Source organism: Arachis hypogaea, chromosome 16 (genome assembly GCF_003086295.3).
Source record: "Arachis hypogaea cultivar Tifrunner chromosome 16, arahy.Tifrunner.gnm2.J5K5, whole genome shotgun sequence".
Classification (NCBI taxonomy): Eukaryota; Viridiplantae; Streptophyta; class Magnoliopsida; order Fabales; family Fabaceae; genus Arachis; species Arachis hypogaea.
Window position 1 is genome coordinate 84,339,954 of NC_092051.1, and position 15,799 is coordinate 84,355,752.

Consider the following 15,799-nt stretch of genomic DNA (forward strand, 5'->3'; position numbering starts at 1 on the left):
TGATGAATTTGGTTGAGGTGGGACTGATTTGGCCTGATAACTGGTCTTCTTGGCCTGAGGAACAGGCTTCATGGGCTGAGCAGTTGTCTTCTTGGGCTGAGATGTTGTCTTCTTGGGCTGGTGGGCTGCTTTATTGGGCTGAGACATGGGCTTCACCTTTGGTTGATTGGGCTCAGATATGGGCTTCATTGTTGGATTGGGCTGTGACTTGGGCTGTGAGATTGTTCTGTTGGGGTGAGAGGTTTGTTTGTTGGACTGAGGATCAATTGTTGTGGGTTTCTTCACAGGTTGGGAACTGCACTTCTTAGCTTCGAAATACTTTCCCTGTTTCAACCTTTCTGCTTCCACATTCACTACTTCCTCCTCAATCTGGTCTACTATACAAGGCTGAGAAATACAATTTTCCAGGTAGATATTGATTAGATTATGGTTTCTCCTGCAATCCTTGCACATGGCAACCAAGTCTGCGTCTGTGACTAAGCTTCTCAACCCTGATGAAAGGGGAACTCCAGGATCTTTTCACCAACAGTTTCCAGCTTCAATGTAACCCAACTCCCTATAATAACCCCTTACAAAGAAGATGTCAAGCATGTCTCCTTCAACCCCCATCAACACCTCTGTATTATCAGGTTTGTATACCATATCTCCTTCCGCATTCTTCTTAAACAATCCCCCATGGTGAAACACAAAGATCATCGGAGGATCTTCCATCTACAATCAGAAAAAAGAAAACATCCTTAGCCCACACAAATTGCAACTGGCTATTCTCAATCATAACATAACAAATCCTAACCCCAAAACAAACATGCAACAACGAAAACTAACCCTCATTAACATGAAAGACCCATAACTCAATATCATCACAATGGCAATCAAAGCAATGCATTCTGACACTTAAACAATAGTCATACAAACCCTTAGGCTCCTCAAACCCCTACCCCTAATCAGACAGAGACATACAGAACGCCACCCCTAAGTCATCAGGCTACATACTGACTTCAAAAAAAGGAAAAAACTTTAATGCTTACCTCTAACCGTCACGATTGCTTCTTCCACAATCAATGTTGCTAACAGAGCTGACGACCACTGTTCTCAGTAACAACACCTACTCGGCTTTGATCGTCAACCAACAACGAGAAACGTGGATGGCGATGTTCGAATGCAAGGTGAAGGGGTTAGGGCATGGCTTGAGGGAGATGAAACATTTTGGAGCCAAACATGGAGATACTTGTTATGGAAGAGGGTGAATCCACTCTGTAACGTTTTGAATCCACGCTGCCCACAAAACGACGCCGAATCATGTCTATCTGGATATTCACTCAAAACGGCGTCGTTTTCCTTCTCTGCCAGCATGGCAGTTAACGTGCCACGTGAGCAGACGTTAGCCATGTCATCAAGCAAATTAACGGAAGGACGAACCTGATTCACTCGTGTAACTTTCAGGGACTCTTTTGATTAACTTTATCTTCCGGGGACTAATATAGAGATCGAGGTATCTTTCAGGGACAAATTTGAGTATTAACTCTTATTAAAAAATTACGATTAATAATACTACACATAACTCATTTAGAGTATAAATAAAATAATTATAAATGTATTTTGTTTATATTGTAAACGAAATATATGCATTTTTTTTAAATTTTATATATATTCATAATTATTTTGTTTACACAATAAATAAGATAAATAAATATAAAGTAAATTAATAAATAAATTACAAATTATATATTTTGATAAATAAAATAATTAAATTATTTATTTATAAAAAAATTCCAGTTACTCAAAAATTATTTAACACATGTTTTAAAAATAGACGGTTGTTCCCAATAAAAATACTAAAACATATTCTCATAAAAATATTCACGTTAAAAGTATACTTTGTTTGAGTAATTATATTTTGAATAAAAATAACATCTTAATAATATATTAAAATTAAATTTTATAATTTATTATTAAATAATAAAAAATATTTTTATATAAATATAATTATAAAATTTTATTAAATACATAATTTAAAAATATTAGGTGAAATTGTTACGGTGGAAACGAGTAATAATTTTTTTCTATAAATTTTAATAAAACGAATGAGTTTATATTACTATTTTTAAAGAAAAATGTCTAACAAGGATTCTAACTCTTAAAAAAAAGTAAAAATCTTTTATTTATAAAAATGTATAAAACTAAAAATGATAAATAACAATTATAATCACAACATGATTCAGCATAATTTATTTTTTATTTTTAAAATACTTATAAATGTGTTTAAAAAATTCAAATATTTTTTATTTGTTGCAACATAAAACATTAGAAGTTAGAACATACAAAATCGAGAGCGAAGATGTGATTCCTTCGCTAACGAAAAGGAAGAGAATCACGAGTTACAAGTCACGAAGCGATCATACTCAATCTGTCTATCATCTTAACTTAGTTTTTACATGCATTTGGAAAATTTTAATATTTCTTAATTAAAAAAAATTGTATATAAAATTTTAATATTCTATAATTAAAGAAAAAGAGAAAAAAGTATTAAAAATTTTTGTTGGACTAAAACGTTTTAATTTTATTGTTTTAATTTAAATTTATTTTATTTTTTGAGTGATGTTAAATCATTATAAAATTATGGCAAAAACAAAAAAATAAAGAGATAAAAGAATTAAGAAAATAAAAATATTTTTTAGAATTAATTTAAAATACTAAAATATCTTTTTATATTGAATTTATTTAATTTGAATTAAAAATTTAATTTAATTACAAAAATTAAAACAAGTTTGTAATTAACTTTAAAAGGACACAGATTTTCTTTTAAATAAAACCTATTGTGTAAGCATAAATATTTATGAAACAACATTAAAAATTTTTTATATAAATAAAATAAATATAAAATTTATGTATATAAATACGAAAATATATGTTTTTCTTTTATTACTTATTTTATTTTAATATAATATAATATAATATATTCAAATTATTTTAAATTTAAATTTAAATGATTAAATTTTAAATTTTGAATAGAGTATAAACTTATTTAATTCAAATTATATTATATTATATTATATTAAATTAAGATAAGTAATGAAAGAAAAACATATATTTTCGTATTTATATACATAAATTTTATATTTATTATATTTATATACAAAAATTTTAATGTTGTTTCATAAATATTTATGCTTACACAATAGGTTTTATTTAAAAGAAAATTTGTATCCTTTTAAAATTAATTACAAACTTGTTTTACTTTTTGTAATTAAATTAAAATTTTAATTCAAATTAAATAAATTCAATATAAAAAGATATTTTAGTCTTTTAAATTACTTCTAAAAAATATTTTTTTTTTAATTCTTTAAACTCTTTATTTTTTGCTTTTGTCATAATTTTATAATGATTTAACATCACTCAAAAAATAAAATAAATTTATATTAAAACAATAAAATTAAAACGTTTTAGTCCAAAAAAAGTTTTAATACTTTTTTTCTTTTTTTTTTAATTATAGATTATTAAAATTTTATATAATTTTAGAGTGCTAAATCACCTGTCTACCATATATTATTGGCCTAAAACTGAAAATAGAATAGATTCTAATTTTCCAGGTGAATGCAAAAACTAAGTTAAGATGATAAATAAATTGAGCATGATCGCTCGTGATACGAGAGTAGTTAAGATGATAAATAGATTGAGCATGATCGCTCGTGATACGGGAGTTCTCTCCAGTTAGCGAAGGAATCACATCTTTGCTTTCGATTTTATATGTTCTACCTTCTAATATTTTTATGTTGCAACAAAAGTAAAATATTTGTACTTTTTTAAACCGGATAAGTATTGTTTTAGTCCCTAACATTGAGGGTCAGAATCGAAACTGTCCCTGATATAATTTTTGATTTAGAATCGTTCTTAATGTTGCATTTCATTTTAAAACCATTCTTTCTAATAATTTTTTTTTCTAAATGACAAAAATACCTTTTTCTTACCATTTCATTCTTCATTCTTCATGTTCTTCTTCTTCCTGAAGAACAAATTCTTCTTTCATTAACAAAATTCAAAATTTTAAATTTTTAAATATAGTTAACAAAATCTAATTATAAAAATAAAAAATACCTAAATTCATCTTCAATTACAAAAATAAAAAATCTATAAATTTAGAAAAATAAGAAACAAGAACAAGAAATAAGAAGGACTTTGCACCATATCCAAAAGGAGTGAGTAAATGTGAAAGAAGGCAATCTTAGAACCCTTGAGTGTGGCTTCAAATGAGTGAACTTTGGAGCTAAGCTTGGTGTTGTAGGCTTCACATTGTTGATTCTATTTTGAATTACACAAATGTTTTAACCAATTTGGGCATGGTAAGAAGCTGTTTATTATCACCATTAGTGGCAAGCATCCATAGGGGGGAAGACCTGTCACTATAATCCTCCTAGCTCCTCTTTTGTTAGGGAAATAAGAAACAAGAATTAAGAACAAGAAATAAGAATAGATTAGGGAGATCCAGAACAAGAATAAAACCAACAATAAGAACAAGAACAAAAATTCAGAAATTCAGAAATCTACAAAAAAGTAACAGCAATCCAAAATTCCAGAAATAAGAACAAGAACAAAACCAACAATAAAAATTAGGAAATTAGAAATTATGATGATCAGATTCAACAACAACTAATAATCAGATTCAACAACACCAACAACTAAAACATTATTCAAATCCAGAAATAACAACATCAAATTCAACAACAAAATCAACACACAACAACGATGAAATCAGAAAGTAACAAATCAAAATCAGATTAGAAGTAGAAGCAGAAGCAAACCCAGAAAAAGCTGAAAGCAGAAGACGAAGAAGCAAAAGCAGAAGCAGATCTAGAAGCAGAAAGTAGAGGAAGAATGAAGAAGCATAAGACGAAACAGAAACAGAGGCCAAAGCAAGAAACAGAAGCGGCGAGGTGCAGCAGCGAGGCAGCGAGCAGCAGCGGCGAAGAACAGTGGCGAGAACGCGGTGGTGAGGAGCAGCGGTGTAGAAGCAGAAGCTCTCTTCCTGGCTCGCGACGGCGACGGCAGCTCCAAGCCCTCCCCCCTTCCCCCTCTCCTTCCCCCCACCCCGCGTCCTTTCCCTTTCTTCCCTCCCCATCGTGTCTTTTCTTTTTTTTTTTTATAAAAAAGGATTATTTATAAAAAAAGGAATTTTTGTCATTTATAAAAAAAATTAATTAGAAAGGGTGATTTTAAAATAAAATGTAACATTAAGGACGATTCTAAATAAAAAATTACAGGACGGTTTTAATTTTGACTCTCAACATTAGGAACCAAAACAATACTTATTCCTTTTTAAACACATTTATAAGTATTTTAAGAATAAAAAATAAATTATGCTGAATCATGTTATAATTATAATTGTTATTTATCATTTTTAGTTTTATACATTTTTATAAATAAAAGATTTTTACTTCTTTTTAAGAGTTAGAATCCTTGTTAAACATTCTCTTTTAAAAATAGTAATATAAACTCATTCGTTTTATTAAAATCTATAGAAAAAAGTTATTACTTATTTCCACCGTAACAATAATATTTTTAAATTATGCATTTTAATAAAATTTTATAATTATATTTATATAAAAATATTTTTTATTATTTAATAATAAATTTTAAAATTTAATTACTCAAACAAAATATACTTTTAACGTGAATATTTTTATGAGAGTATGTTTTAGTATTTTTATTGGAACAACGGTCTATTTTTAAAACATGTGTTAAATAATTTTTGAGTAACTGGGATTTTTTTATAAATAAATAATTTAATTATTTTATTTATCAAAATATTTAATTTGTAATTTATTTATTAATTTACTTTATATTTATTTATTTTATTTATTGTGTAAACAAAATAATTATGAATATATATAGAATTTAAAAAAAAATACACATATTTCGTTTACAATATAAACAAAATACATTTATAAATATTTTATTTACACTCTAAATGAGTTATGTGTATTATTATTAATCGTAATTTTTTAATAATAATATACATATCTTGTTTATAATATAATATGAATATATCTCATTTATATGATAAAAAAGATAAATTAATATGTTATAAATTAATAAATACAATATAAATTACATATTTTAATAAATAAAATAATTCAATTATTTATTTATAGAAAAATCCTGAATAACTGACACGAGATTTTTTTTATACTCTTTGCACCGCAGTGTCAGAGCCCCGCTTGTGCCTTCAATTGTTCATGATTTCACGATGTGTACTGTACCGCTTGTGTCTCCAGTTGTTCACGATTTCACACTGGGTATTGTGTAAGCAACTAAGCAAACATCTAACACGTGTCTATTGGTGTTGTTCTCGTGTCATTGGCACAGGTCGTTGGAATGTTGCTCATTGTTTTTTCAGTTTTACGGTAAATTAGACGAATTTATAGTGATTTTTGTTCCAATAAATAAAAAAATATTATTTTAAAAAATAAATTATTTTAAATTTAAGAAATTATTATTTTTCTAAAAACATTCGACTTATAACTTTGTACTTTGTATATTTCTATCTACTCTGCAAACGATAACAATGATTGCCATTGTCAATCTTCTAATGTTTCTTCTCACCTAATCTGATATTTATCTGCAAACGATAATAATGATTGTCATTGTCAATCTTCCAATATTTCTTCTCACCTAATCTGATATTTATGAAGATATCTAGTGTAGTTCATCGGGAATACAACAAATTCACCATAAATCAAAAAACAAAAACGCATTTAAGAAATTAAAATTAAAATATTTTTTGAAATAATATTTTTTTATTTAATCAACTTTTAGGTTTTTTTAAAGTTTATTTTAGAGAAAATGACACTTTTCTTTTTTGTAAAATGTTTAAATGAATTTTTTATTTTTAAAAACATTTTTCAATAAAAATTAAATAACATATATTTTATTTTATTTAATGAAAATATTTTTTAATAATTATTATTATAATTATATATATATTAATAATAATAATATAAAATACGTATTTATTATTAATATAATAAAGTAATTTATTTTTAATATTTTAATTTTTTATATTTTATGATTAATAATAAAATATTAAAAATAAATAAACTTATTACTTTAACCATAAATATATTATTATTATTATTATTATTATTATTATTATTATTATTATTATTATTATTATTATTATTATTATTATTATTATTATTATTATTACATAATATAAAATATTTTAACTTCTTACATATTTAATCTAAATTTTTTATATTTCATGATTAATAATATAAAATTAAAAATAAATAAAATACATTATAATAATAAATATATTTTATATTATTAGTTTTACTACTATTATAATGTTAATGATAATATAAAATATATATTACTATTAGTGTGATAAATTTTAATTATTTTAAATATTTTTCATGAATCATAAAATATATAAAAAATTTGAACTAAACATTTTTGTAACAATTTAAAATATTAAAAATAAGTAAAAATTCTTGAACTAATAAGAAGTATATATTTTATGTTAGTTTTTTAAAACAATAAAATAATTATTTTTCTCTTTTTCTGTAGAATTTTATTTTTTATATAATTTTAAAATTTTTGCAGTTTTATTTAATAATTTAATTTATTTACCCAAGGTTCACGTCAAAAACTTGTGCAATATATGTTTTAGGTAAATATTTATATATAAAAATAATTATCACTAATTTATATATATAAATGATTATTAAAAAATATTCTAATTACATAGACTAAAATATATGTTATTTAATTTTTGTAAAAATAAAATATATTTAAACATCTTACATGAAAAGAGTATCAACTAGTATTTTTACCGTGAAAAATCACGGGTATATTTAGACTAAAATTAACTATGATAAAATATAATAAAAATATCTAAAATATTTAATTGTAATGTAGAATAAAAATAATAAAAAAATAACAAATAGTAGTAATAAAAAAATAAAATGCTATTTTAAATTTGAGAAAATTTCTTTGAATATAATATTTGTTGTGCTACTTAAAACATGCCCTTCTTTGTTGTGAATAAGAATTTTCAACCCCTTCTTACTTCGAACACGAGATATAGCAACATAAAGTTGTCCGTGACTAAACACGGGTTTAGGAAGATACACTTCAACATTGCTAAGAGATTGTCCTTGACTTTTATTGATGGTCATGGCATATGAGACAACAATAGAAAATTGTCTCCTATCCAATTTAAAAGGCCACGGTGATTGAGAAGGAGACATGCACATGCGTGGGATTAAGACCTTTTTGCCAAGATAGCTTCCAACTAATACTTCTGCTTCTATAACATGATTAGATAACCTTATTATAATTAGCCTGGTGCCATTACATAAACTTGCAAATCGGTCTAGATTTCTTAAAAGCATTATAGAAATTCCAACCTTCAACTTCAAAGCATGATGAGGTAATCCTGAACATTGGAGGCTATTTAAAAATTCTGGAGTAAGTGTTTCAGTAGCATATTGTCTGCTTCCATAAGATTTGTCAACACTATCTGAACTCAAGTAAATTTTTTCATCTCCTGAAATTTTCATGATAATATATTGATTTACCTTCTCAACGACATCAAGCGTAGAACAAAGAATTGCTCGTGATTGCAACCAATTAGAATTCAAGTGATTTTCAAGAAGATTTGGATATATACAATCCACAATAGAACTAACAGGATCTTCAAAATTTGATATGAGCAACTCAGTAGGAATCATAATCTCAGAGATGCCATCATTAGGTCCACCTATATTACCATCTCCAACATTTAAGATCCATTGTGAAAACAAAGCCAATTCATCATTATTAGCATGTGAAGATTCATCTAATCTCATATTTTTTGTAAGTCTCAAAACACTACAATAGTCCCATATGTAAGAGGAACATATGCTTGCATTAACAATTTCTGTCCTGCCACCTCCAGGAATAACAGGAAGAATTTGTCTAAAATCTCCACCAAAAACCACTACCTTTCCACCAAAAGGCAAATTAGCATTATTATTATTTGTAGATGACATAATGTCTCTTAAACTTTTATCAACTGCCTCAACACTATATCTGTGAACCATAGATGCTTCATCCCATAAGATAAGCTTTGTTTGCTTTAACAACTCAGCTAGTTCACTATTTTGTTTAATATTACATACAGAATCCTCATGCACCATTAATGGTATAGCAAACCTAGAATGAGCTGTTCTACCTCCAGGTAGTAGCAAAGCAGCAATTCCACTCAATGCAACAGTAAGAACAATCATTCCTTGTGACCTTAAAAAAGAAGTCAAAACTATCCAGAGATAAGTCTTACATGTTCCTCTATGGCCATATACAAAGAATACTCCACCATTTTCTTTAGAAACTACTTCCACAATTTTCTCAAAAACACCTTGTTGTTCTTGTGTTAAGGATGAGAATAATGTCTGAAATTCATTTTTCAAATTGTTCTTGTCATAGTTTAGCTCCTTATAAATTAAACCATTTTGAAATTTCAGCCTCACAAAACATTTTGGAAAAGGCATATGAGGATATTCCTTTAAGCTTTTCCTATTATCTTGCAATATCATCTCAATTTCATATAAGCATCTTGTTTTTAGCTGATCATCAGTTAAAGATAAATCTGCAAACAAAAAGAAAAAGCAATATAAGAACAAATAAAATAGTTATAGTAAGAAACATAATATGAATCATTAAAAAATAAATTTTTATTAGAATCAAAGGAGAACCTGAATTTTTAGACAATTTTCTTTCATTATACAAAATATCATCAGATAGAAGTCTCCAAGTTTCTTCCTAAACATGTTCTGATCTGCTCACACTATTTGACATCAACATCACAGTGAAAAGCTTCCTTAGATAATCACCTAAACCCCAACATGAAGCTACTTTGATAGCTTCAATATATTCTCTATCATCATTAAGTAATCCCAAAGCAAAGCAAGCATCTCTAAAGCTATTGTGAATAACACCATTTGCACTTTTGATTTGGTCATAGTTGGTAGGACCTCGAACAAAATTCAACATCATTCGTAAATAAAATAACTCTCCACATGTTGGAGGTACATAATAAAGCCTTCCAATAGTATAGCCACACTTTCTTCTTGACCAGATTTTTTCTTTTTTATTATAAACAAAGAATCTTGGAAATTCAGAATATGTCAACTCTTTAGCCTCCGAGTAATTGTTATTAGCATCCATCCATGCAGTAAACATTGATTGATCAATCCCGGGTTTTGACAGAATATCATCAATATCTTCACCATCTTCATATAGAATTGGATTCCGACTAGGCAAATGAAAGCTCAATCTCTGTAGAGCAGGTTCTCTAGAATGAATAGGGTATGCAAATATTCTCCAAACAGCTTCACATGGGGATATATATCTACAATCAAGATAGTTTTTTGTTTCATCAATAACTTTATTTGAGCATTCACTATCATCAGCATTATCTAAAATAGCAGTGACGCGATCGTAACCCTTGTTTATATATTTGAAGAGATACTTAATTGCTCTGCTCTGATTACACCACTCAACATTCATGTGTGCTTGATATTTCATTAGCAAAGAAGGATTATAAGGAACAACATAGCGATTATCTAGAGCCACATTTCCTTTTTCAGCATAACAACCAGTCTTTCTTCTTCTATATATTGGATACCCTTCAGCATCAATAGTTGTTAAATCAGCAAAAGACTTGGGATAGAACTTTGAACAACGACCTTCTTTCATGCATGATGAAAATATATTTACAGAACCGCATGGACCATGAAGCATAAAATTTTTTACAGCCTTGTACAACTCTGGATGCTCAAATTGATTAGGAATCTCAGCACAAATTACTTTATCTATATCTTTTGGATCTGGAAATTTGCTTAAAGAATCCAATAATATCAAAATATGAGCATATGGTAGACCTCGTTTCTGAAATTCAATTGTATGAACATCTGCACATAAATCATAATATAGTACATATTAGCAACTATAGATATACTTGATGTTCTTAAAATAGTATATACTTTTTTTTAATGTACACCTTACCAGCAACAACTTTACCAAAGAATCTTTCCTTTTTCAAATATTTAATTAGCATATCAAGCTTTATTTTGAACATTCGACAAACAATGTCAGGACGGTCAACTGGTTTGAGATGTAAAGGGTCTAAGAGTCGCTTGATTTCTGGCCATTCTGAATTACATGTGAAAGTGATGAACAAATCTGGATAATCCAACATGGCCACAAATTGCAACACAATCATGGTATAAGCCATCCATATAACGCCTACCTCCTATAAAACTTGATGGCAAAACTATTCTTTTTCCTACACTTGAGCCACTTGTTTGACCTGTAGATTTAGCATTTTTCAAACTCTTGTAATCATCAGCTCTAAGTTCCTTTTGATGAATCCTAAAATATAAAAAACGTTCTGACTCAATCATAGTGTAAGCATCCACTACAAATTGCTGAAAAAGTTTTTCAGAAACCAGTATTGTTGGAGCTTCTGTTTTCCTGGTTTGAAGCCTAAATGCAAAAAATTGTCGCATGGTCAATTTGCTCCTCTTGTTAGGTTTCAAACTCCCGATGATTTTATGTTGAATATCAATTCTGTAGCCATCTTCTCCATATGGAAAAAGAAGTGGATATTGTAAACCAAGATAAGCAACATGAATCTCATTTATACGCTTTAAGCGACCATCTTGCCTTTCTAAGATTATATCTTTAGTTGATGAAAGAGAATCAATATCACCAACAACTAAAGCTGCCACTTCAGAAACATCAGGCAAATTATAAAGTCTTCTATCTTTTTCCCTTGAACTTAAAAGCTTCAACCTTACATGTTCTGTATTAGAACCTGCAAATCTTTCTTTCGCCATTCTAAATGATTTTGCCAAAGTATTATTCTCATCTAACATCTTTTGTAACTTGCCAACAATCTCAGAGTCAATAGCATATTCAGAATCATTTGACCTACAACATCAATAAAAAAGAAGTAAAAAAAAATAAGAACTTCTATAGCTAAACAAAATGATATAGAAAATAGACAGAAAATATAAATGGAAAAAACAACATATTAGTAATCGAGTTTAGATAAAGCAAATTACCTAAATGGTGCTATCCTATTGTTTACTTCGTTTTCTGTGTCATAGATATACAACCGAGCAAACTTAGGTTTTTCACCGGGCATAGGCATTAAACTACCAATATAATGAACATTTTCTCCACTAATCTTGTAGACCGTTGGAGCACGTCTATGGCCTTTGTTTATAGATGAGTCCACCTTTCCAGCAGAAGAAGTAAATGCAAACATTTGATTATATGCTCTGATATTATTTTGAAAATTCTTGTAATGCTTTGAACCATAGTCATAAAGTAACTCTTTTAGAACTTCAGGAGGCTCTGTTAGAAAAGGCAATTGCACTTTTCCTAAACTGCAGCATAGACTAAACTCTGGAATGATATAATTTCTATTTTTTCGATTTCTTTCATCATACCACATTAAAGCACCACACTTTTGACAAATTGAAATTGGATCACCAAAATCAAAATAATCTGCATTATATGACAAAATTTTTTCTTTAGAATATACAATACAAAAGGAAAAGAATATTTATAGGTAAAAAGTAACATTTTACCTCCATATGTGAACTGAAAGTTATTTTCTTGGTGACCATTACCTGTATCATATCAAATATAATATTTCTCAACTAAATAAATTTAACTTCAAAATGAAATAAATGTAAAAGTAATTGACAAAATAAATATACGTGAAACAATATAATAAAAACATAGCATAATAGTACCTTCTTGAAAATCAGTGTTACTCGTATAAACCAATGCTCAGAGAGTAAAATTTTTGAGAAGCTGCTTGCATATAAAATATAAAAGTTAAACACTAAACTAACTCAAAGAATGGGTAACAGTACTAATAGCATAAAAAAATTAATTTCTCATAGCAAACTCACTAGAAATATCATCATAGTTGAAATCATAATCAACTCTAACAGAAACTAATCAATCTTCTAAAATATCAAATTCAGAATCTTGAGAAAATAACTTCATCCCACTGATCACATGTCGTCCAGAAGATAAATGACAACTTGGATGTGTCATAGATTTCTTTGTATTTGAATAATCTTGACCACCAGCTACTCCATATTGAAATGCATTTGGATTAAAAAATATTTGTGTAAAGGACTCTAGTCTTTCAAGTTCATCAGTCAACATATGTGCTAGTAGGTATGAAGTACTTGCAACAAACTCTCTATCCTTGCAGCTTTTTTTTGAATTTTCACCAATACCAATGAAAATCTTTTTCTTTTTTGACTATCTATTAGTGATTTCAGCTAACACTTTTCTTTTTTCTAAATTTTTCATATTCCTTTCATCAATTTGAGAGTCACCAGTTATTTTTTGTCGCCCTCTTTTCAGCAGTAATATTGATTTTCTTCTTAATCTAGCCTTTCTGCACTCATCTTTAGTAGAATTCATTTTTTTCTTTCTAATAATAACTGCAAAAATTACAACAGAATAAACTAATAAGCTCTAATATTAAATACTAAGTCATAATATAATAATTTAAAATAGAAAGCAATTTAAATTAAAGATGTCTAATAAAATTTATACAAACTAATGAATAAGTATTACTTAGATATGTATAAACAACTTATGTATAAATTCAAGTTAAATGCCTTATGTGATTGAAATAAGAATGATAGCATGTATAATAGATTGAAATGAGGTTCATGTGATAATTAAAGTTTCAATTTATATCGGGTAATGCAATACACCACAATAATTAGGTCCACATAAAGTTCAATCTGAATTAATATATTATAGTATGCTTATAAGAATATAAAATTAAAAGAACATCTCCAATCCATTATAGGAAAGTTTTTGTTGAGTAATCATGTTTGGTCTTCCAGCAAATTCACGATCATATTTTTTCAATGCTTCTTTGGCCAGGATGAAATAATAATTGCTGGCCTTAGACCTAATTGAATGGAGAATATAGGGCCATATTTCTTTGAGAATTGGAATAGCTGAAGATGAAGGGAAGAAGTATCTAATTGGTGAAGATTTCCAATTATTTGAAGGCCTCTAGGACCTGGTGGAAAGACTTTCTTCTTGTTAAGTGTTCTTTGTTTTTGAAAGAAGAAGAAAAATAAGGACAGTGGAAGAATAAGGAATAGAAAAGAATGCTATAAAAAATCAGCAACTAAGTTTAGGCCTAGAAATTCATCAAATATGTAATGTGCAAGGAAGCAATGCTATAAAAAAATCAGCAACTAAATTTAGGCTAGCAATTCATCAAACATGTATTGTGCAAGAAAAAGGAAGTGATGCAATTCACTGATTTTTAGGTTTTGCTACCTAATATTTATAATACAAAGCAATTAATCAAACATGTAATGTGCAAGGAAGCAATGCTATAAAAAAAATCAGCAACTAAGTTTAGGCCTAGCAATATATCAAACATGTATTGTGCAAGAGAAAGGAAGTGATGCAATTCACTGATTATTAAGTTCGGCTACCTAATATTTATAATACAAAGCAATTCATCAAACATGTAATGTGCAAGGAAGCAATGCTTCAAAAAAACCAGCAACTAAGTTTAGGCATAGCAATTCAGCAAACATGTAATGTGCAAGAAAAAGGAAGTAAAGTAATTCACCGATTATTAAGTTCAAATTCATCAAACATGTATTATGCAGTGAAAGAAAGTAAAGCGATTAACCAATCTCTTGCTTGAATATAAGCAGAGTTATGAACAAACCCACTCTCCAATCATATTAGGATCAAGGTAAGAGTAGAAAGGATTACACAGTTGCTCACATGAAACTGAAGTAGCTGATGCAGTGGTAAGGTGGTGAATTGAATCGTCGACAGTGCTAGAGAGCAGATGATTGAGCAACTCAGTTGGTGGTAGAGGGCGTCGTTGCAATGGAAATGGAAGAAGAAGACCCACTGAAGTGACTCGTGAGGCAGCGTTCTGTGAAGGTTGCGGAAGCTGTTGGAGACCAAAGTTCAGGCGGAACAGGGCATAGGAACTTTAAAAGTAAAAGGGTTAAAATTGGAAGAAATCTCAATCAGCAATTGGGGATTGTAATGTGAGTAAAGAAGCGGGAAACATTTCTCAGGAAATTTGCAGTTAGACTAAAAAAAGTGGAAAACATTTCTTATTTAGGTATAATGAAAAGATGCCATGTGGCAATTTTTGGCTTCAAAATTAGATATATATAATGGATTTCTCTTACTTTTATTATTTCGTTCAAATTAACTATTTAAGTTTAAATTGCACTAATTTGATAAGCGTTCATTAAAATTCCAACATACAATTTTTGTTCTCTTTTTCGGTTTTTCCGTTAAGATTATTAGGAAAATTATCATTTTTCTTCTAAATTTAATAAAAAAAATGAATTTTTAGTTTTTTACGATAAAAAATTCTACTTTTATTTCGTAATAGTTTGCAACATCCTTAGTTATTTAGTTATAGGATTCTAATATCTTTTATATGTTATTTCATTCGAAATAAGTCTAAAAAGTATATATATATATATACCACACAATTTATAAGAATCTCCCCTAGTTGATTTTATGTCACTTATCAAGTCTAGTTTCAAAACTTAAAATTTGTGAGAATTGGTTTTCAAACTTAATTTAATTAATCAACTTTTTCAAGAAGTTAAAAGAATTCAAGTCAGAGAAGAATTGTTTTGATGAATCCATATTTTACGATAATTTTTTGTTAGAATTTAGTGGATTTCATCATATAAACCTACACTTATTCCATTAA

At 28.0% G+C, this 15,799-nt stretch overlaps 1 protein-coding gene across 1 annotated transcript in view; it reads right to left on the reverse strand.

Annotated features, from left to right (window-relative positions):
- Positions 1–6,583: 6,583 nt before the first annotated feature.
- The window catches only part of LOC112757200 (uncharacterized), a 40,557-nt gene continuing 31,341 nt past the window's right edge, over positions 6,584–15,799 (reverse strand). The window contains exons 3-10 of the mRNA XM_072220559.1: positions 14,839–15,013; positions 12,639–12,680; positions 12,108–12,555; positions 11,351–11,973; positions 11,047–11,223; positions 9,828–10,952; positions 8,580–9,628; positions 6,584–6,616 (exon numbers count right to left, since the gene is read on the reverse strand). Coding sequence (XP_072076660.1) covers positions 6,584–6,616; positions 8,580–9,628; positions 9,828–10,952; positions 11,047–11,223; positions 11,351–11,973; positions 12,108–12,555; positions 12,639–12,680; positions 14,839–15,013 — 3,672 coding nt within the window. The remainder of the gene's footprint in view (positions 6,617–8,579; positions 9,629–9,827; positions 10,953–11,046; positions 11,224–11,350; positions 11,974–12,107; positions 12,556–12,638; positions 12,681–14,838; positions 15,014–15,799) is intronic.